General features: G+C 37.7%; 1 protein-coding gene across 7 annotated transcripts in view; it reads right to left on the reverse strand.

Annotated features, from left to right (window-relative positions):
- BMPR1B (bone morphogenetic protein receptor type 1B) overlaps positions 1 to 24,525 on the reverse strand; it is a 157,933-nt gene that overhangs the window by 32,540 nt on the left and 100,868 nt on the right. For all 7 annotated transcript variants that reach the window (XM_035004480.1, XM_035004482.1, XM_035004481.1 and 4 more), the window contains 3 exons: positions 15,697 to 15,856; positions 5,694 to 5,796; positions 5,081 to 5,183 (listed from right to left, as the gene is read on the reverse strand). In XM_035004480.1, coding sequence (XP_034860371.1) covers positions 5,081 to 5,183; positions 5,694 to 5,796; positions 15,697 to 15,839 — 349 coding nt within the window. In that variant the 5' untranslated portion in view covers positions 15,840 to 15,856. The remainder of the gene's footprint in view (positions 1 to 5,080; positions 5,184 to 5,693; positions 5,797 to 15,696; positions 15,857 to 24,525) is intronic.

A 24,525-nucleotide genomic window follows, 5' to 3' on the forward strand; every position in this document is an offset into this window, starting at 1 on the left:
GGCAAGTAATTTAAGCTTAGACTCATGCATTGGTTCATACTGCCAAGGGCATAATATATGTATCAGAAGGAAAATTCTGAAACTCATCTTTGTATTCTGGACACTATTATATATTCAATCTATCTGTGTTGTGGAGAACAAGGGAGAGGTTTCATTGGTTAAATAACTGTTCCCTACAGATTTTGATTTCTAATTGGCAATATCTAAGCTAAAGAATAACATTTTGAAGCAAATCTGTAAATTCCTCTGAATATATTTTTTAACAGAGTAGGAAAATAAGATAAATTTTAACTTTGCAAGTTCTGTACTATAATTTGACTTAAACTACACTGAGATTACCATATTTCAAAACAGAATGTTATTTCTGATACATTTTCTACGAAGTATACATTTGACATATATGAGGAAATACTATATTTTAACACATAAATATATCTATTTCAAAAAATCATATAAACTTTCTTTGATTTTATAAAAGCCAAATTAGAGGATCCCATTTAATAAAGCAACAGCTTCTGTTCATTTCAACACCATTCACTTCTTTAAGCGCTCATTTAAAAAATTAAACAAAAATAAGTCATGGGGGGGGGAATCTCATCAGTTTCTCCTGCTTACACACAATTTCAAGAGAGCATTTTACTCACAGTATCTTGGTCAAACCATCTGATGCTGAAAGTCCAGACATACATCATTCCTCCCAGCATTCTGGTGCCCTGATCAGCTCTGCAGGCAAGGAGCCAGACGCCAGGGCACCACCACTTCTCCCTATAAGCCTCTCCATCAAAACAGACATCTCTTCCGACTCTTAGCACCAGCTGCAATGTTACTTGGGCTTCCCAGATCATATTTTACTGTTTATGTGAAGGTGCTGCATTTGATCCAATAACTTTCCATATTTCCTCCTTCGAGAGAAAAAATGTTATCCTAGGATGTTCTGCTTTTCTGGTGCTGAAGGGGATAAGCAAAAGCAAAAGGAAGACCAGTATTCATCAAAGAATTTAAATGGTATTCTGGCTGCCCTTCATCTTTTTTTCAAAACAGAAGATGACAAATAAAATTTCAAGGCATAAATAAACGTTGATAAATACTTGTTGCATGGGATTGTGTATCTCTAATTTCCTGCTAAATGTACCTAAGTTTAAAAAAAAAAGTCAGAAAATTCTGAATTAGTAGAAAAGATTTTCTTGTTTGTTTTTAATAAGGACAAATTATTTGCAGGTTTTTACCCATATACTTAGTACTTCTCTGATCTCTAGTAATGAAACCTCGCCTAAGCTATTATGGAGCATCTAGTAATACAGATGTTTTGCGATATGGTTATTCATTTACCTTTTTTGGAAGAGAAATTACATAAGGAACAAGAACAACAACAACCAAAATGGTGAGCTGGGTATTTCAGCCTGCTAGTCGTCCGAAAACATACTCTCTGCTTTCTAGTCATCTGACATACAGATTTATAATGGATCTGCTATAATAATACATAATAATCTACTAGGCAATGCCGAGTACAGGGGTTCTCAAAGTGTGGTTTCTGAACCAACAGCATCAGCAACACCTGGGAACACTTGAGAAATGCAAATGACTGGGGCCCGCTCAGATATACTGAATCAAACTCTGGGTGGAGCCAGTAATCTGTGTTTTAACAAGCCCTCCTGGTGAATTCTGTTGCACCTAAAGTTTGAGAACCACTGGCTACTACAGAAGTGGGACGTAGTAAATGTTAATTTAGAAGGAAGGGAGGGGGCAGAGTGAGCCAGCATGTACCAGCACACAGGAGTGAGGGAGCAACCCTCCAATATCATAAGAGAGAAATGCTAATTTAATAAATAAAGCAAAGCAAATATAATAATCAGAAGGCTTTAAGGTAATGTTGCTTATCGATTAACTAGGTGCCATGGCTAACCATTATTTTATTGAGAGTTTCCTAACTCTTACATAAGGAAAACCATTTTTTTTTTTTGGCGGGGGGGATGTCATTCAGAGCTCTCTGTGGAAGATGCCATGAGATGACAATATTGGCCCATTTCTATCTCTACTACTTTAGCTAGGTAATCTTCACACGGTACTTAACCTCGCTGTTCCTCAGCCTGCCTGTCTGTGAAATGGAGATAATAACACAATGCCTTCCTCATCAGGTGATGAGGATTGAGTAAGTTAGTATACGTAAAGTACTTAGGAAAGAGCCACAGTAAGTAAGCACCCCATTCTCATTAGCAAATATCACAATTATGAGGATGATTGTCACAGACCCCAGGCCAGAAAATCAGCCTGGGCTCTGAGCTTTAGAGGGTTCCCCTCTGGCTCCCTCCAACCATGCCCCTTCCCATTAAGCAGTGGGTCTGCAGGACCCAGGGGATGTGTCCACCCAGAACTTCTCCCATCCCACTCTCCTCTTAAACCACTGGCCATGGCCGGTGCATATGGTGGAGGTTAAAGAGAAAAAAAAAATTTAAAAAGCAGTTTTATGGTAGACCTGTGTTAAAAAAATGCCTGCATTCTCAGACTGCAGCCTACAGTGACTTTTACTGGACCCCAAAATGACTGCGCCAGAAGGGTGAGGTGGAATCTGCAGAGAACTCACCTAGGCACCAAAGTTCAAAGCAGTAAACCTTAATGCCACTAAATTCCACCCAAGCCTACCACCTTGTATAATTTTGGTATTTTGCACCAACCATTCCTACGTCCTCCTTCCCATACTGCTCTAAAACAAGGATTATGCTGCTGTCTTTTTAGTCAAAGCCTTTTCACTCCATTCCCTAGAGACTTATTCTACTATATTTAAAAGTCCCTACATTCTCAACCTCCTCAGAGAACATTCCCTCAGCTGTCTAGTGCTAACTAGAATATGGCTCCATCTACAGGACAATATGTGCACTACAGCCCTTTAGCAATAGGAAGAGTCCGCATTTTCCTAAACCCTACAGCAACTTCTAGGACACAGCACTTTCACTTGCATGTAAGCAACCTTTTCTCCTTGAGGGAAGAGTTCCTAAAATCTAGCACTTCTACCTTCACGTCCAACCATTTCTCACCCTCCTCCCTCCCCCATCCCCAATACATAAGCCCCTATATCAGTGCTCTTCAAAAGTGTCTATAAACAGCCAACTTTCTGCAACTGGTTCACAAGAAAATGCTTACAAAACCTGAAAGTAAACATTTAGAAGTTTACAGCAATTTGACATTAGCAGACTTCTCTTTGAACAAAGTGTTATCAAACTCACATAGTGAGGCCAAGTGTGCTAGCTATACCCACATAAAGGTCCTTTTTCTACAGGAAGTATTACCCAAAGTGTAATGTGCCTACAAATCACTTGAGGAATACTGTTAAAAAATAAGTTTAGTAGTCTGGGGCGGGGCCAGAGATTCCACACTTATTTAATTTTTAGTTATTTATTTATTATTTATTATTTATTTGAGAGAGCGCAAGTGAGCTGGGGAGAGCAGGAGAGGGACGGGGAGAATCTTAGGCAGGCTCCACTCCCAGCACGGAGCTCCACGCCACACTCTATCTCAAACCCTGAGATCGTGACCTGAGCCAAAATCAAGTGTCACCTTAACTGAGCCATTCAGGCGCCTGGAGATTCCACATTTCTGATGAGTTCCAAGTGATACTAATGAGCAGATCTACGGACCTACTTTAAATAATGAGGCTTTTAGACAACTTAATTGAGATTTTCTCCAACCAGCCATGCTGTTTGCTATGCTTGTATGTTGCAAATGCTTCTCAAGTCCTGCAAACCAAATCTCTGCATTTACTACTGCCTCTGTTAAGAGTCACTGCTACCAAGAGGCTGTGCAACTTTGGGAAAATTAGGTAACCTTTCTGTGCTGCAATTTCCTCACCTTTAAACAAGGAATAATTCTAAGTACCTCTTAGGATTGTGGTGGGACTCAAATGAGTTAATTAATGTGATACTGAACATAATACTTGGCTTATGTTACTCATTATAATTTTTAAAAATTTTTATTCCTGTCTTAGCACTTAGGGAATTCCTGTTCATCCTTAAAGTCTTGTTCAAGTGTCACTTCTATGAAGCTCTTTTGACATCCTCCCACTCCAGGCAGAGTAAACCACTGACCCATTTATGTCCTTACTACACTTATAATTTAACTCTACTAAGATATTCCTGACCAAATATAATTTAAATATTTACATATTTCTCACATCCCAGTGGGCATGTCTTGAGAGCAGGAATTTTCTTCATCCATTTCTGTATCCCTAATGCCTACCATGCTGACTGAAAATAAAAAAGCTGTCTGTGAATGTTTTATGTGAATTATTATGAATCAATCCTTTAAAGCTTTCTGGGCTTCAGCAGAAACAAGTGTTATAAAATGTTATCATCAAAACCATGAAATGTCATTATATTTTGTTAGGAAGATTTTCTCAAGAAATAAAATCAATCATGAGAAATCATTTTAAACCACTTACATAAGACTTAAGCTTTAGGACTCTGTGACAATTCCAGTCATTTATTTTATGGTGAGAGCAAGGAAAAGAAAGGAAACATGGGAGCAGTTTTTAACAAAAAGTCTTTTAGGTTGCAGTATTTGTCTTTTTTTCCATGAGCAACACTTAAATGTGTAAGTTTTGAAATTAAATTCTCTAGACATCTTTCTCATTCTATCAATACACTGACATATGATTTGACTAAAATGTAGTTGCTCCAGCACAGACAAAAAGAAATACATCCAGCAAATAATCCAATTCAGTCCTTTATTTTTTTAATGCATGTTAGCCTAACTGGCAGTTTTTGAGAGAAGTGCAACTTCTGAGTAACACTTAGAGGTAAGCATAAAACACTGTCTTCCTCCTTTATGCTCCTGAAACATACTACAAGCTCCAGGACCTCAAGGTTTTACAGGGAAGTGGGAAGAAGTTTAAGAAAAGATTCTCCAGCATGAAGCCACATATGACTACTTTTCCAAGAACGACTTGAATTATGGCATCTGGCTTCGGTCCCCTGCCCCAGCAGTGGAAAATGATACAGGTACATCATTTAGGAAAGAAAGAGCAATTCTGGTTTTTATTTTCTTTGTGCCCAAAGCTCTTCCAGCCCCAAAGCTTCCCCCTCCTTACCTCGATTTTTCAGTGGAGGCAATGTAGGGTGTAGATCTTTATTACATTCATTCCGTTCTGTGCAGCACTCAATTGATCTTCTTTGATGAGGAATGGGGGTGTCCTAAAGTTGAACCCAAAAGCTATTAGTGGGTTCCCCTAAATTTCAAAGTCACATAATCTAAAACTTTTTAAAGAACACTATTTAGAGAGCTCACTTAAAATTCTGATAATTTTTTCTCAAACATCCTGAAAATGTTATTTTCTATTAGAAAATTTCTCTTAAATTCCCATGTATTATCTTACCACAGCTTCTGCATTTCAACAAAACTACTGTTACATTTGTAATAACCAGGGCACATAGTTATAAACTGAGGAAGAAGGCTTGGATTAATGCAATTAACTAAACTGGAATCTGAGCAAGATGACCCAATGAGTCACTAAGCAAGAAATTAACATTTGATTTTGAAATGAAGGCAGAATTGGCCCAATGAGAGAATTTTCAAATTATTTTCCAACTTACTAAAAAAATCGGGCTAGTCAAAAAAAGCAATTGTTTTATCTAACTTGAAACCTGACTGTTTGAAAGCTAGCAATGAAAGGTTACAAAGTAGAATCAACTTATCTTCCTTACCCGACACTGAAAATCCGAGCCTTCTAGTCCTAGACATCCAGAAGTGACCACAGGCATCCCAGAGTCATCTTCTTCTATCATTGTGAAACAATATCCATCTGTGCTAAAGACCAAACAGGCAAAGTAAGTGTGTGTGTGTGTGTGTGTACGGGGAAAGGAACATGTTTATCATTTGTTTTATTACACATAAGGACAAAGCCGATGATCATTACAGGTTACAATCTGTTAAGAGAATTCCAAAACTTCCTTTTATGAAATTTGATTTAATAACCATAAAACATTTGGTAATATTTTCTCTGTCTAGAAACTTGTGAGAAAGAAGGAGCCAAACTTACCATGTAACATACGCCATTAATAATCACATATACCAATTACTAAACACCTGCTTTGGCCCTCTATAGGCATCACCTCCACAAATCCAGAAAAATGACCCTGTGAGGAAGGCAGTATTATTCTCACCTTCAAATGAGGCTCAGAGAGCTTGAGCAATTTTTCAAGGGCCTTACAGCAAATAAGAGGCCCAGCAGGAGTTTGCCCCCATGCAGGTGAACATTTATGCTGGTTCTATTTGCTCCAAATGAAATAAACTTATCTCTTACTAAGGCACCAAAAGAAAGACAGGTAGGAGCTGGGATCAGCACAGCATCACCGAGCTAAGATTCTGCCATTTGGTCCCTCTACTTTGGGGCTGATCTGTCATATGGAAACATCAAGCTTTGTTGTAAGCACTGGGGGAGGGGGGAGGTGAGGATGAAGAACAGAAAGAAGGGGTCTTAACAAGACCACAGAAAGCAAAGAAACAAAATTCTAAATTTCTGTATGGCTTTCTAGATTTAAACAAAAAAATTACTTATTCTATCTCATTTAATCCTCTCAACAACAATGGAAAGAAAGTGGTATTATTTCTATTTTACAGATGAGGAAATTAAAGTTAGGGAGTCTAATAAATGTATACAAGGTCACAGAACAAACGGTAACAGAATGAGGCCTTGAGTCAAGGACCTCTTGCTTCCTTCATCCCCGCATTTTGCACTCTCCTCTCCTGGGGCCAAATCTGGAAAACAAGAACTCTGACATACAGAACTATTTATAAACAGACTTTACTGTCTTCACAAGTTAGGGTGATGAATGCCAGCAGACTCCTGATGTTAGTCACCAACCACTACTGCGTGTGCTAAGAAATAAAATACTAAATTATATCTCCATCTTTTTCTCATACATATGCTTGCTCAGCAACCAAGACAGATATGGCAACGTCGCCCTGGAAGGTCAAGGGAGGAAAGCTCTGAGCACGGCCGGCATTAGCCGTGATTTGTGGGCTTGTCTATTCGGTATCAGTGGTAGCAGTATTCTGCCATACATTAGCCCTCCAGTTAGCATCAACACCCTTAGAATTGTTTACTCAGTTTGTAACCCTCAAGTGATCCAGAATGCCTCGGTTTATAAGAACTAGACCTGCAAAGTTCAAATATACTAACGAATGACTAAGAAGGGCCAATGATAAATCTCTTTGTTAGACTAAGGTCAAATGCATGAATATTGTCAGGGAAGAAAGACTGCCTCTGAACAGCCCTTGCTCTGAATTCTTTGGGGGCATTTTAGCCAATTTACTGAAATTGCTGTGAAAATCTAAAGCATGTAAACACTGAAGGCAATAAATAAAAGAGCTGTCCCTTAGAAATTTAAACAATAAGAGCAAATAATACCCATGTGATTTTTTTTTTATTCCTTTCCTTCCCATTTAGACCATATGTGCAACTTCTATTTCTCATCAAAAATAAAATTCAGGAATTATCAGAAATAAAGTCACCTCAATTTTCTGACATTAGGACTTCACAGCTAGAAAAAGTGATACAATACGTTAAATCTAAAAAGATTAATTTCTCCTTATTTATGAGTTTCCCTTACTGAAAATCTGAATATATGGAAAGACACTCATAAAGATCAAAAAAGAGAATTTAAAAAGTTGGTTAAGCTGTTAGCAAGTTACTCTGATAATGTCCCGGGAAACATAAAGAAATCAGGGAGAGTAAATTCAAGCCTTAAAAATACACTCCCTTGGGCGCCTGGGTGGCTCAGTCGTTAAGCGTCTGCCTTCGGCTCAGGTCATGATCCCAGGGTCCTGGGATCGAGTCCCGCATCGGGCTTCCCGCTCTGCGGGAAGCCTGCTTCTCCCTCTCCCATTCCCCCTGCTTGTGTTCCTGCTCTTGCTATGTCTCTCTCTGTTAAATAAATAAAATCTTTAAAAAAATAAAAAAATAAATAAAAATTAAAAAAAATAAAAATACACTCCCTTGTGGAGCTAAAAATACAAAGAGGGTGTGGAGGAGGAGAGAAGTCCTGGAGAAAAGTCAGTGTCCCCTAAGTTATCAACTGGGACAGAAACCAAAAATGGAGCTGGAGGACAAGCCGAAAGGTTAGAGAACCATTTCAAGTGCATACTATCTGCAGCAAAGCAAAAATACTATTTTTTAAGACTTTATTTGTTCATGAGAGAGAAAGAGAGCGCAAGAGGGAGTAGTGAGAGGCAGAAGCAGGCTCCCCCGCTGAGCAGGGAACCCAATGGGGGGCTTGATCTCAGGGCCCTGGGATCATGACCTGAGCCGAAGGCAGACGCTTAACCGACTGAGCCACCCAGGTGCAAAACAAAGCAATGCAAAAATAATTTATAAGCTTCTCATTGAAATTACTAGCTAGCAAGGGACACTAACTGCAAAGGAGCAGTGCAATTATAGAAGCTTAAGAATCACTTGAGAACTTTCAATTCTTGAGCAAACATAAATGTAAACCAAGCTGTGCTCCTGAGTCAGAGCTGTTCAACTCCCTCCACTGAGAGACGGCTGCTGACTGTCACAAAAGGCAATTAAGTCTTGGCACTGGCTTATTTGAATATTCTGCTGCCTGGCTGCCATGTTTAAGCTTAGTTTTTAAAAGTTTTATATTGATTATTATTACCCCAGTATTCCCACGGTGTTGAAAGTGGTAACAAGAAGAAATGAAGCCTCATGAAGAAAACACAAGTAGAAACCATTTTTAAAAAAACTGAAAGCAGTGAGATGTATATACAGGGATGCCATCTGGTTACAGTAGTGATAATGAATTTTTAAAAAAAGGAAATTGATGTAACATTTCAAAAATGCTGCCCCTATATTACAGGTAAAGACAAATCATGAACAAAATAGAACAGTTGCATACCAAGGGGATCAGTCATCATCACTGACTGCCTCTCAATATTATGTTAATTTATGAAAAAGCAAAGCATTTGAGAATTTATAGGTCATGTGAAGTCAAAGCACTGATGATGAACTTTTGTTAAAACCATCGGATGGTGCCACAGGTTTCTGGCTCCTTGAATCTGCCCAAAACTCCAAAAGCAAAGAAGTGTCTAGAACATCTAGAGAGATCATTCAGGAATTAACTTCCTCAAGAGATTTTCAGTAAGAAGCAAGCAAGCGAGTAAGAAATGGATATACGAGGCCCAAAGTTTTGGATGGATGTGCATCCAGAGCCTGCACTCCTCTCATTTGTAGTCGAATTGGGTTCATAAACTGCCTCTTGGACTCCAATTCCTTCATAAGTTCTTGTAGAATAGTCAGAAACCAATTCCATAAATGTCTAAAGTTGCACTGCCAGCATCTTTATCTAAGGTGCTCTCTTTATTGTTTTGTTTTAGTGAATCAAGTGTTTGTAAGGTTTACTCAGGATGTGGTCCCTTTACCTCTATTCTTCCACTAAGATGTTATGTTTCCCTGTTGCAGATGCTAGGGTTGTTCAGATACATGACCACCACGGTTGAGGAGGGACTATTGTAGAAGTTTTTTCTAGTTTAGATCTTGATAAAGATTAATGTAACTATAAAATAATTTTTAAGCATTGGTTAAGAGTAGTTCATCTGTTCTGCTCAATCAGGGTGACAGGAATATTAAAATATTATTAAATAATATTATTAAAATATTTTTTAAATTATCAAATAAATTAATTACTGAGTAGTTTAAAATTTGCTCTTGACAAAAATTAATTATATATATGGATACCTGCTGAAATGGATCCCTCTGCCCATAAGGATTATAGCTCTCTTGACTGATCAATATTTATTCCAGTTTTATTTCAGTATGTGAGAAATACTAGAATTCCTAAATTTCTTTCAAATTTCTTTTAGGTTTCAGCCAGAATTGATTGGAAAGACTGTTTGATTTTAAGTAGATTTTAAAATCAGTCCTTGAGAATCTTTGTCTTCTAAAATACCTATTTCACATTCAAGGGAATAAAGAAAGTTTTTGAAGTTTTCTGTCACAGATAAACTCAAAAATACATACAAACTTTAGAGCCGTTATTTAAATCATGTAAATTTTAATTAACTAAAACAGTAAAAGCTGCTTAGATCTTTGTTAACAGTAGTTCATGTGACAAACATTTATTGAGCACATGATTCTGGCAGAGTTAGATGCCCAGACACAAGCTGAGGAAGATGCAGCCCTAGCTCTGAGGGAGCTCATAGTCTATGAATGCCACAGTCCTAGGAGAAACCAAGTCATTCAACTTCTAGCAGTAAGGATAGAAATCATAAGCTAGTCAAGGTGTTTTCTACAGACTTGGGAAAAAAACAAAGAATAATATTGAAAGTGGTAGTTATCAAAGTAATAGAATCCTAAAGTGTATATGTTTTTTTCCTTATCATCTTAGATGGGTAGATTCCCATAGTAGTGAGGGAAAGAGGGCAAAACATATATGGCTACTACTGCGCCCCATCTCTAGTTTTTGCTCTGAGACGTCGTATCTCTACAGGAAGGTGAAGTTAAAATACTGATAAAGTTCCAACGTGAGAGATGCCTTTTACTTTATCTTCAAGAATGTGTAACTATCTTACGCCCTTCTCTAGCAGCCATTCCAAGTGATTTGGCATTTTGTTCATTTTTTTCTATGAGCTACAAGATCTTTTGAATTTGTCTTCATTTTTATATGAATTGAGCATTTGTATATTCTCATCTCACCACCCCGTGCAGATGCTCTCTGTCTCTCACTTAGATTGCTCCAAGAGCCTTCTAGCAGCCCTCCCTGCCCCCTCCCACTGGACTTGGAATGACTGTGTACAGCACTTCCTGAGAAACCTCACATCTTCCTTCTCTGCTCGAAAATCTTCAATGGTTCTTTAAAAGATCATAAAGCTCAATATTCAGATGGTCTGAGCAACAGTGGAATAAAATGGATGCAATGGAAGATGTATAAACAGAGGAGAACAATGTGCATTTTAAACATTCTGAGATCCTAGGTCAGGAGCACCTGTCTGAAAACTCGCATCATCACATTCAGCAAGAGGTTTAAAAGTCTTGGGTTAATGCAAACACTGTAAAAAGGCTCACGGTCCCTAAGCTTTCCCTTTTTTCCCCCTGTGACTCTTCAAGGTACAGTCGGGAGACTTATCTAATTCTTCATTTAGACAGCCTGGTGTCATATGCACATCCTTCGTGCAAACATCCGATGTGATTTATTACACCTGTAAGCCTGGAAAACTGTCCAGGCAGAATTCTTGGTCAAACCCAGTAAGATAAATGGTAATGTATTTAAAATCATCTCTGAAAAAGAGTAAAAAATAATTTTTAGAAATGGATAGACTTGTGCGAGGGTCTGGGCGAACTTGAGAGAGGTGGTGAGTAATAACAAAAAATGACTATCACAGGCCAAGTCAAGTAAAACAGGGAAGGATATATAAAGCAGGACCAGATTATACAGAGACAAAAAAATAGACAAGGCTTGAAAATAAGACAAAACACTGGCATGGTGAAAGTCATGTAAAGAGTTATTGCAGGAGACTTTGAAGCATTCAAGGTGTGTAGTGATAGTCTCAGGTCCAAGGAATAAATCTAGAAAAGGAATGGGAAGGATTCACAAATGTAACAGCTGGAAAGATATTTAGAAGATAGATATTATCTTGAGAGAGAGAAAACAATGGCTTCACCCCTTATTTTGAGTTGTGGATATTAAAAAAGATTCTAATACTTTCTTCAGCATCCTTGCACTGCATCCTCTAACATGTATGCCATGAGGCAATGGAAACAGCACGGGTTTGGGAAGCAGACACACCTGCCCCGGATAGGAATCAAGGCCAAGAATGAGTCTGGCCCTGGTGTTGGCTGGCTGGTAACGTGAGTGATGCTACTTATGAAGAGTTTAAAAACCCTCCAAACTTTACACATATTTTCTGAATTATCAGGTGGGATTCCAGAATCTCTTTTAAGTAGGATATAGTCCTGATTCAGGCCACTTTTTTAGAGTATTCTGTCCAGAAATATGGGAGTGGTAATGTACCTGAGACCTACATAGGATACCCAGATTGGCTAAGAACTGCCTACTACAAGGTCTCAGGCCACACAGCTTGAACGAGCCCTCATCTAAGCTTCAACAAAGCATGCCCTGGGCTTTAGAACTGGTTTACCTAGGAGTGCAAGACTGAATGCAATATTACTCCCAAGTGTGTTCCCTTGCAGGTCAGCAAACTGCTTGTTACTGGTCTGTGAGGAGTTAATACAGAAATAGAAACTTGCCTAGCAATAAATTTAGCTCTAATGAGTCTCAATAATAGAAAAATAGAAAAATTTGAACATATAATTTGTAAGTTTTTAAAATTTATTTTCTAGTAATTCATTTTTATTGTACTTTATAAAAGTATCAGTGCAACTGATGGGGCGGGGGAGTATCTTTCCCCAGAAATAGCATGAGAAGTACTGATTGTTGGAAGTCAAAACAGTAGATCGTGGGCTTACAAGAATGGAGGCCTGAATTTATTCTAAGGTCTTGGGGCCCAGGAACAAAAGCAGCCCCTGTGATTCACACGACTGATCTCAGCTCACAGGAAACTCAAATGGAGTTAAAATCTTGTTAGCAAAAACGATGTGCGTTTTACCCAAGAGTGAATATTCACTCCTTTGATATCTAGGTTCAGGGGATGGCTGACGGTCAAGAATTCAGGACTTTGGAATACATAGTTCTAAACTGCACTTACCAAGGTCAATAAATCTGACCGCCAGGTTTTGGTTCTTATCCGACTTGACCTCTAACAGCTTCTAACACAGCTGACCTTACTTCCTCCCTCTGTAAACCTGGCTTCAATGATTACCATACTCACTGCTTTTTGTTCATTCTGAATCTTCTGAGAAGAGCCTCTTTGACCCAGGCATTAAATGTATCAAGGCTCAGTCCTACTCTGGTCTACCAGATTGTTCTATTACTCATGCCCCGCCCTAGCCATGGCTTCTCTCCAAAGCTGAGCTTGACCATATCACTTGATTTGGTAAGTGAAATGTTAGAGGACATGCCACAAGTACAAGAGGTTGCTCCCTCCCAGTCAAGTGAGAAAGAACATGCCCTGGTTATCTTCTGGTTCAAGGAGGATGAACAAACATGTGGAGCAGGCCGATGCCAAGCCCACCCAATCCAGCAGGACCCAGCACAGCTGCAGCCGATATGTAGACCCAGGAGTGAAAAAATAAATGTCTTCAGTTGTAAGTCATTTGTTTCACAACAAAAACTGACTCATGTTCTACTCACTCTAGACTCTTCCCGCAAACCCTTCATCTCAGCTCCAGATCCACATCCCATGGCCCACTCTTTGGTATCTCCCTTTGCAGGTGTCAAAAACCTTAAGCTCAGCATGTCCAGAGTGGAACTTAAATATTCCCCTCTGTCCTCTTTCATTAAAAGCCTACACTGTACATCTAAACGTACCTCCAAAAACCTGTGAAGCCCCTCTGGGCCCCTCGCACATCCAGTTCATCAACATAAAACTTTCCTTCTAAATAGCTCCCCAACACATGCACCTCCCTCTTGTGCCAGCAACACCCGAGTCCACGATCATGGCCTTCCGAAATCCACAGTAATACTACTGCTACTCCTGCTTAAACAAAGCCCCCTCCATGGCCTCCTAATGCTTCCAGGAATAAGACGAACATTCTTTTTAAAGATTTTTTTTTTTTTTTTAATTTATTTGAGAGAAAGAGAATGAGAGAGAGCAAGCACATGAGAGGGCGGAGGGTCAGAGGGAGAAGCAGACCCCTTGCCGAGCAGGGAGCCCGATGCGGGACTTGATCCCGGGACTCCAGGATCATGACCTGAGCTGAAGGCAGTCGCTCAACCGACTGAGCCACCCAGGCGCCCAAGACGAACATTCTTTTTTTTTTTTTTAAAGATTTTATTTATTTATTTGACAGAGAGAGACACAGCGAGAGAGGGAACACAAGCAGGGGGAGTGGGAGAGGGAGAAGCGGGCCTCCCGCCGAGCAGGAGCCCGATGCGGGGCTCGATCCCAGGACCCTGGGATCATGACCTGAGCCGAAGGCAGATGCTTAACAACTGAGTCACCCAGGCGCCCCAAGACGAACATTCTTAATAGAGCCTACCAGGCCATGGGTAACCCTTCCTGGCTCCAGGCTCAACTGCAGCCACACCTCCTCCTGCTCGCTGCACGTTAGGAAAACCAGCCTTCTTTGAACATGCCAACCTTCTCCTTCCCACACAGAGCATCTGCACTGCAGTGAGCCCTGTCTGATCACTTTCCTCCGAGTTAACGTAGGACACTCTAATGGCCTACAGGGAGAAGAGGACAAAATATTTAAAGTTGGGATAATTTCGGAAGGCCTACACATATGACCACCGGAAATAGCTCAAATGACACACCTAGATTTATTCTTAATTACTACACACTCAGGAAAAACAGTAAAATATCTCCCTAATATGTTTTCTCCTGATAATTTTTTCTTCAGAAAACTTTGACATTTTCCTGATACTTTTGCCATTTACTACAAACAGGTAGTGTTTCCCAGGAAATACGTCTGAGCTCTGGAATCATTTCACCATGGCCCAAGTCTCAGCGATCCCAACTTTGTTCTATCATATAAAAGCCGAGTTACTAGACTTCTCTGGGCCGTGAATTCCTTACGTCTAATGAATGGTAAGAAATAAGCATGCCCTACCATGCTGAGTCGTTTTGCTGATTAAAGGAGATATGTATTTATGAATATACCTAACATTCTTCCCAGTCATTCAGTTAATATATATTTCTTGAGCTATCTATCTCAGGATATGCTTTCTTTCTCAGGAAGAAAAAAAAAAAAGCATTCACCTCAGCTTCATGCTCCTTCCTGGGTAAAGAGGTTCCAAATGATTGCTCAGATATTCTGCCTGGACTTCAAACCTAGCAGCCCGTCTTCCCATTTAGTTCTATTGCCCTTCTTGAGAGAGATTCTGCTTTTCTGCCACTTTAACTCTTGAGATCTGCACTTGTCTGTTTATTCTGCCATGTCTCCCTGGGCACATTGGCCTCATGATGCTATACCTCTTTACCCACTGCTGTCCCCATGGGGGGGGGTGTAAAGGCAGGTTATAGTGCCTAGAAAAATGGATGTAGCTGCATTAAGATGTGTAAGAAAGAAAGTGGTAAACAGTCCAGTTTCAAATAAAGTTTTGATACAGATATGATTATCCACTAAGGAGTTTATTCTCTAATACTCTGGCAATGTCTTTCCTAACATCTGGTAGACTCATCACGTGAGCTCTATCACTTTACTGTTTCCCAGAGCCAGTGAATATTCCTAACAACTCAGGTGTTCTTTCCAAAATATTAACCACCATTGACATGATGAATTGTTAAAACAAAAAAAATTATCCTCACACATATGACACCCCCTACTATTGAATTTATTTTGGGGACAAGGTTTTTTGAAATAAAACATTTGACTTTTGCTCCTTGACACTTGTCCCAAGCCTGGGACTTGTGTTCTATGTTTATGTACATGTGTGATATTTGCAGCAAGGAAGAAGAATATCAGAACACCATTTCAGGCCAAAATGCAATTTAATATTTTTCTAAACACAGGCACAGCTCTAAGAGTTAATGGAGTTAGGCACTATTCCCCAAAATGTGTTCTTGGAAAACATCAGCCTACAATTCCGTAGTCAAAAAAGCATGACTTTTTGTTAAAATGAGGTTTAAATAATTTATATGACCAACCTGCAAATATTGTTGACTGAGTCTTCTGGACAATGGTGGTGGCATTTGCAACGCAAGATCTTTGGACGAGGGGTGGGGGCTGTACTCTCACCATCCTCTTTCTTGGTGCCCACATTTACTTTTCCTGAACTTCGCAAAAGCATGTTATCAAGTAAGTTTGCTGAAAAGAACAAACAGTAAGAGTTTAAGTATCTGTGGGATAGCCCAGCCAATGTCTTCTACCCAAAGAACAATGAGATTAAACAAAATATTAAGTATTTGTGATACTTAAAGATTTAAATATAAAACAGTGTTTTAATGATTTTGATATTAGAAATTATGCTCAGGATAACTCTACTTATAGCATTGTTATAATTATGTAATATATGTCTCATATAAAATACAGAAATTCTCATCACCCTTTCAGGATAGCATCCTATACATTAAATTATAATAGTTGTATTTGATTGAGTACAACGAGCTCAATGAGCACTAATATATAGATCATCCCTACTCTGTATGGTAATGGTATGGGTAAATATCATTCCCATTTGCAGATGAGAAAATTAAGACTCAAAGTTTAAGTGATCTGCACACAGCTAATAAATCATGAAGCCAGCACTTAAACCCAGATTGTTTGGACCCTAAAACTGTCTTCCTATTAGTCTTTTTACTTTAGGTGTATCATATATTTTTAAAGAAATTATTAGAAATATTTAATACGCAAAATTGGTGGGAAGATGCAAACTTAGTTATCACTAAGATACATCAAATGATACATCTTCCCCAACAGCATTTACATGAAAAGTGCCTTCCCGGGCGCCTGGGTGGCTCAGTTGGTTAAGTGACTGCCTTCGGCTCAGGTTGTGATCCTGGAGTCCCTGGATCGAGTCCCGCATTGGGCTCCCTGCTCGGCGGGGAGTCTGCTTCTCCCTCTGACCCTTCTCCCTCTCATGCTGTCTCTCATTCTCTCTGTCTCAAATAAATAAATAAAATCTTTAAAAAATAATAAAAAAAAAAAAAGAAAAGTGCCTTCCCATTATAGTAGCTATGGTTCTACAACTTGAATGGAAGACATGATACAACAGATGTGATCTCTAGAGACAGATTTTCTGAGTTCATAATTAGATTTTACTATTTACCAGTTGGTTGACCTTGGGTAACTTTATAAATAATCTCACTGTGCTTCACTTATCATTAAAGTAGAGATAATTGGGTGCCTGGGTGGCTCAGATGGTTAAGCGTCTGCCTTCAGCTCAGGTCATGATCCCAGGGTCCTGGGATCGAGTCCCGCATCGGGCTCCCTGCTCAGTGGGGAGCCTGCTTCTCCTTCTGCCTCTCTCTCTCTCTGTCTCTCATGAATAAATAAATAAAATCTTAAAAAAACAAATAAATAAATAGAGATAATTATAAGCACCTACCTCATGTCAACAGCTTAGAATGTATATGTTACATAATAATACTGGATAGATGTTAGCTAATAGTATTGGAAAGATCTAATCTTTTTTTTACTTTTTAAACAGTAAGATTTCGGGGTGTCTGGGTGACTCGGTTGAGTGACTGCCTTCTGCTCAGGTCATGATCCTGGAGTCCAAGGATCGAGTCCCGCCTCGGGCTCCCTGCTCGGCAGGGAGTCTGCTTCTCCCTCTGACCCTCCCCCTCTCATGATCTCTCTCTCTCTCTCATTCTCTCTCTCAAATGAATAAATAAAATCTTTAAAATAAATAAATAAATAGTAAGATTTCATTCGTATAGGGTGACTTATCACTGAGATGGTTTTCATACTTTCCCTCTTTACTACCACCTTTGGAAAGTAATGATGCCTGCCAGGTGGACATGCATTATCTGATACCTATTATGTTCCAGGCATTGGGGCAGGAGTTCTCATACATGCTACATCACTGAATAAACTGTCAACCTGAGCAATGTTTGATTTAAGATCTCTCTCACAACACATTGAGCTTGCCTCTAATTAAAACAAATCTTAACAAAAAATATGATCGAAAACACGTTGGATTAAAAAATTGAAATTCTAGGCCAGAGATGCAATATACTCAATAGATGTGTTATACAATATGCATGTGTTCATTTCTTAAACCACAAATTAATGCCTCTAGCCACTGGTCACATCAGAGAATGAGAAGTTTAAAAAGAAGATATATTTTTTCCTGACTTTCTGTATGGTAAGCTAATTAGGTGAATTCTTAGAGAGTAATAACTGATGGGGAAAGCAATAAAATGTATTAAATCAATTTACCAGAATTTCCCCAATCATTAATTCTAAATTCATTAGATTTTTCAAATTTATATAAGATGTGTACCTAACTTTCTCAAAGTTTCTTAAATTTTAGTCTAGAGAAGACATGAAGATTGTAAATGTGCATATGCAGAGTTTGTTATATGCAGAATCTCGGGCGACTCAAAGTGATTCTGATTCCATAGGTCTCAGGCGAGCCAAGGAAAGTGAATATTCAAGATCCCATGTGATTGTGAGACTGATCATGTGCAGACTCCACTTTGAGAAAATCAGGACTAGATTAAGCAAATAATATTTATTTAATCCAACCATATAATTCATTGCAATAGATGTATATTATCTCTATACAATAGGAGGCTTATCCTTAAATTCCAAAATAAACATATTATATGTTACTCTCTTGTATTTAAAGCATTTGTTACAAGTTTGCCTGCATAAACACCTCAGCACCGCTTGCTCTCCAGGTGCAGTGCGTGTCGGTAAGCCTATAGATCACCCTGCCATGTTGGCTTCCTTCTTTTTAAATCTGGTTCTCAATCTTACCAACTTTATGACCTGAGTAACATCGAAGTAACTCTAAGTGATGAAAATAAGTTATTTAAAATTTATTACATCCTGCTTCCTTCATACCAGACTGCTTCTCTTTTAAGTTTTAAAGCAAAATAATTAAAATTCATTTATTATGCATATATCTCATTAGCAAATATGTATCAGGTGCCTTTCCTGTTCCAGGCACAGCCTGATTATGTAGGATGAACTGAACATACACAGGATTTCCCATCTGGTGGGAAAAGTGGTTAAATGGAATGTTTACACTGAAAGGTCTCCATTAGAGAAGGAAGCATATCTTCATACTATCGGAAATAAGATGTCATTTAGTAAGAAACATTTTTAGAAAGGATTCATAATTTTCTCACATTTAAAATTTATTTAAAGACTGATATAAATTCTAGCTAGAAGGAGGTTCTTTGCAATACTGCTTCTAACAACCCACATTTACAACAGGGGATAAGTCAGATCTCTAAAAAGAGATTCCTATATAGTCATTAAAATGTTGGTGTGGATATATATTTATTGTTAAGAAAAATATTAAAATATATTTTTTGTTGGAAAGGGTAGATTAAAAAGTATTTTAATTATGAATCCCACTAGAATAACAGGAAAAAAAGGCTTAAAAAAATGAACCTACAATATAAAAGAGAGCAATAAAAAACCTGGTAAGCAGAAGGAAAGCAGTTAACTGATTTAACTAAGCCAAAGATGTTGATTCCTAGGCCAAAGGTAGAGAAAAGTCAAGAAGCAAAACAATTTTACCACTTAACTCCAAAAAGACCCCAAAGTGGTACCACAAGTTGCTTTTAGAAGTAGAGTTCAGCTGCCCTCTCCCATCCCCAAATGCTGGTAACATCACCTGCACCCTCCCCACCCCCGCATCCCCACAGAAGACTGGAAGAGTAAATCTGATATGCATATCACTGAGATGCCTTCCTTATGTTCCTGTTTTACCATCAAGGTGAAGGGCTGTAGAAAACTAAGCACAGGGGAGGGTGGGGGGTACAACCTTACTGCAAACATTCAGTGACCATTTACACTGGCTGTTGACTCCTCCTGTCCTCTCCCTCTACATGGCTTCCAGAACTTGATGCAGCCTGACTTATCTCTTCTTTACTCAGGAATTTGACCAGATCAAGAACAAACAAAATACCTAAAGACAGAGATATTAGAGGTTTCTCAGCGAAACAGCCCTGCAGTATTATCTTATGGTAAGGCCCGCTGATGACAAGATCTACTCAATGAACAGAGCTTCCAATCTGCTTTTACAGTGATCCATTCTCTTATGTACAAACCACTAATTCAGGGTCACTAGATATATGAAGAAAGCCTCAAACATCAAATATTGAGAACAAAACACACACACACAAAAGAATTCCACTTGGAAGAAACATACAATGGGAAAAAAAACCTTAAAAAACAATTAATACTGTCATTTTTATTAAAAAAAATACATCAATGAAACAAGAACGTGTTGCTACAAAAAGGGAGTAACAAATAAGGAACTCTAAAAATATGATTGCATAAATGAAAATCTCAATAGGTGAGTTGAGATAAAGATCAGGAAATCTCCCACAATGTAGGGCAGAACACAGAGATGGAAGAGTTCAGTAAATTAGAGCATCAATCTAGGAAATTCAAAACGTGAATAATAATATCATCTCCAAAAAGAAAGACTTGAGAAAATAGAGGGGAGGAAATCATCAAATAAATAGTGTACAATTCCCATAACTGAAAATCATGATTTTCTAGTTTGAAAGGATTCATAGAGTATACGAGTAGACCTACAACAAGGTATGTTATAAAATTTTATAACACTACAAACAAAGGGAGATCTTATAAACATATATTTTATATATTTAAAGATAAAAATAAAAGATTTAAAAGTAAGTATGGCACTGAATTTTCTACAGCAAAACTGGAAACTAAAATAAAATAGTGTCTTCAAAATTCTGAGGGAAAGTGTTTCAAATCCAGAAATCAATACCTGGGCAAATTACAAATCAAATATAACATGAAAAAAATTTTTGAAGATTTTTAAGGTGTCAAAAATTTATCTCCCCTACACCTTTCTCAGGAAGCTATTGGAGGAGATGTTCTGCCCGAATGAAACAAGAAAACAGAAGAAATGAGTTTCTGCTATGGGAGATCCAACCCAAGAGAAAAGTGAAGCATCCTCTCAAGATAATGGTAAACATGGATAGTAAGATGAAAACTATGACTGGACCGAAAGAACGACCAGACCTGACTGAAGGCAGGTCAAAAAATTCTGGGAGACAGAGGTCCAAAAAGTTAAAATTAATAAAATCACTCAGGTATTTTAAATTTAAACTGATTAAGAGTTAGGAAATTAATTTGTGATGGAAATATAGGAATCTAAGGAAACAGATAAGGTTTTAACTTCTATACATATAGCACAGCGGATGGAGATATGTATATAGTGGGGGAGAGAGTGGTAAAGCTTCAAAAGTGGAAAGTCAAAGGTAATGCCTAAAATTGAATAATCAAGAGGTAGCCATACAATTACCTGTTCAGAGAAACGGAGAAAAATACAAAAAGAAAGAATGTAAAAAGGAACAGGTATACTTGCTAGTAAACAGGAGAAATTGGAAGGATACTTTAAGAAAAAATAAGCCAGCCTCTTTATGTTAAAAAAAAAAAATAGGTTTTGAAATAAGGTATCTCATATGATAAATCCTCTGTAGTCTGTGCGTGTGTGATAAAAATGAAAGATTCACATCTATATGGATATTGAGGAAATGTATGAAGATCTTAGTTCTTGTGGAAAATTTAATTACCTCTGTCAAGAACTACTAATTTTGCATCACAAAATTTTTCATAGCTTGCATTCAAATGAACCATGATATGTGTTTTTACATCAGCATGGATCTATGGCGTAGCTATAGATAGTAGTTGGAGCTATTTAAATGCATTTGCAGATTGCTTCTCACTTCAAAACAGGAAGTAATTAGTCTCATATCCTGATGTGGAATAAAGAACATCAGTGAACAAGGAAAACTCAGGCAATCAAAAAAGAAAATCCAGCAAGGAAGAAGAAACTTCCCTAGATAATCTTCATTATGGGATACACCACCGAACCAATGATCGTTGGCTTGGCGGTAACACTAAATCCACTATGGTTTCCCATATTTTATGTGTTTGTATGTGTGTGTGCCTCAGTTTATATGGCAAGTAATCAACAATCTATTTTGAGGTATTCTGTAGAACATTCTAAGTTAACTATTTCAGTTATTAATATGGAAAGATACCTGAGTCTACTAGCTCCAAGCAAGTTTTAGTCAACTCCTGGCTCTCAAACGCTGGACAAATCAGTTAAAAACCATACTTTCTATATAAATACGGATGAAATAGTGCTGCATAATCTTTCTAAAATACTTAACATACTAACATGTAGTCAGAATGTATGTCATTTTACCAGAAACATTCCTCAAGAACAAAAAAAAGGAAAAAAAAAATATTGCTAGCTCATAATAGAGATACCATTTCTATAAAGTGAGTTAACAGATCAGATCCTGAATAAGCATGTAAGGTTGCATTCATACAATGTAACCTATACACGTAAAAGTGGTGAGATCATAAAATGATTTCTTTAATTAGCATTATTAAAGAAATGAATGGTTAAATGCAAATGAGACAAGGGGACACTTCTTCACTTGCTTTTGCCAAAATAATCAAATCAAGAGAGTAATTTATATAAAAGCATGCAACTGCTACTTAGGAGTCAATTAATCTATATGTGTTTAACTCCCCGTGAAATGAAATTCATTATCACACAATATTTCTCGTCGTGAGATAAAATAATTGAGTGATAATTTGGAAGTTAACAGAAGCATCAGCAGCAGAATGATGAAATGATTAGCAGAATGATCTGATTAGACTCATCTTAAAATCTAAGAACACTGTTAAAAAGAAAAATTATAAAATCTTTTTCTTATTGAGATATAACTGACATTCAACATTATGTAAGTTCCAGGTGGACAATATGATGATTCGCCATGTGTGTATATTGCAACAGATCATCACAGTAAGTCTAATTAACATCCATCACCATGCATTGGTTTTTTTTTCTTATGATGAGAACTTTTAAGATCTCTCTTAGCAATTTTCAAAATGCAAGATAGTATTGTTAACTGTATTACATATTAACTGTATAATGATATCATAGTGTCATGCTGCACATTAAATTCCCATGACTAATTTTATAAGTGGAAGTTTATACCTTTTGACTCTCTTCAGCCATTTCGCCCACTCCCCTCCCCTGCCTCTAGCAACCAACAATCTGTTTTATCAATGAGCCTGACTTCTTTGTTTTGTATTGTTTTGTAAGCCTCCACATATAAGTGAGACCATATGGTATTTGTCTTTCTCTGTCTTATTTCACGTTAACATAATGGCCTCAAGGTCCATCTATGCTGCCACAAATGGCAAGATTTCCTTCTTTTTATGACTAATACTATTTCAGTGTGTATTTATATACCACATTTTTTATCCATTCATCCATTGATGGACGCTCAAGTTGTTTCCATATCTCGGCTATTATAAATAATGCAGCAATGAAGATGGGGTGCATATATCTTTTCAAGTTAAGTATTTTCATTTTTCTTTGGGTAAATATCCAGAAGTGAAATTGCTGGATAATATGGTAGAGTTTTTTAATGTTGAGGAACCTCCATACTGTTTTCCATAGCAGTTGCAACAATTTAGATTCCCAACAGTAGGGCCCAAGGGTTCCCCTTTCCCCACCTCCTTGCCAGCATTTATACGTTGTTTGTTTCTTTCTTTGATAATAACCATTCTAACGGGTGTGATGTAAAATCTCATTTTGTGTTGTATTTCCCTGATGATTAATAAAGTTGAGCATCTTTCCATGTACCTGTTTGGCATCTTTCCATGTACCTGTTTGGCATCTCTATATCTTTGGAAAAGCATCAATTCAGATCCTCTGCCCATTTTCAAATCATTTATTTTTACTATTGATTTGTATGAGTTCTTTATACATTCTGATATATAAAGATATATCCCTTATCAGATGTATGATCTGCAAATATTTTCTCCCACTTAGTAGGTTGTCTTTTTAATTTTATCAATGATTTCCTTTTGGGTGCAGAAGCTTTTCAGTTTGAGATATAGTCCCACTTGTTTATTTTTTTGCTTTAGTTGCCTTTGTTTTTGGGGTCAGATCCAAAAAATCATCACCAAGACTAATTATCAAGGAGCCTATGCCTATGTTTTCTCCTAGGAGTTTTACAGTTACCAGTCTTAAGATCAAGGTTTTAATCCATTTTGAGTAAATTTTTGTGTATGGTAGAAGACAGTGGCTGAGTTTTCCCAACACCATTAACTGAAGAAACTGTCCTTTTCCTACTTTATATATTCTTGGCTCCTTTGTCATAAGTTAATTGACCATGTATGCATGGGTTTATTTCTAGGCTCTCTGTTCTATCAATCTATGTGTCTGTTTTTATGCCAATACCATACTGTTACGATTACTATAGTTTTGTAATATATAGTTGAACAATACTGGTATGAACTGTGCAGATTTTATAGGTAGGTTCTTTTCGATAAATACAGTACAGCACTGTAAATGTATTTTCTCTTCCTTATGATTTTTTAAAATAACATTTTCTTTTTCTAGCTTATTTTATTGTAAGATTACAGTATATAATACATATAACATACAAATATGTGTTAATCAACTGTTTATGTTATCAGTAAGGCTTCCAGTCAACAGTAGGTTATTAGTTTAGGGGGAGTAAAAAGTTATAAGTGAATTGTTGACTTCATGGGGGACAAGCACCCCTAAACCCCACATTGTTAAAGGGTCAAGTATAGTTTGAAATCAGGGAGCATGATGCTTCCAGCTTTGTTCTTCTTTCTCAAGACTACTTTGGCTATTTGGTGTCTTTCATGGCTCCATAAAAATTTTAGAATTGTATGCCACCGGAATTTTGATGGGGTTTGCACTGAATCTGTAGATTGCTTTGGGTGGTATGAACATTTTAACAATATTAATTCTTACA

This window comes from Mirounga leonina, unplaced genomic scaffold, assembly GCF_011800145.1.
Source record: "Mirounga leonina isolate KUSES-001 unplaced genomic scaffold, KU_Mleo_1.0 Mir_129, whole genome shotgun sequence".
Classification (NCBI taxonomy): domain Eukaryota; kingdom Metazoa; phylum Chordata; class Mammalia; order Carnivora; family Phocidae; genus Mirounga; species Mirounga leonina.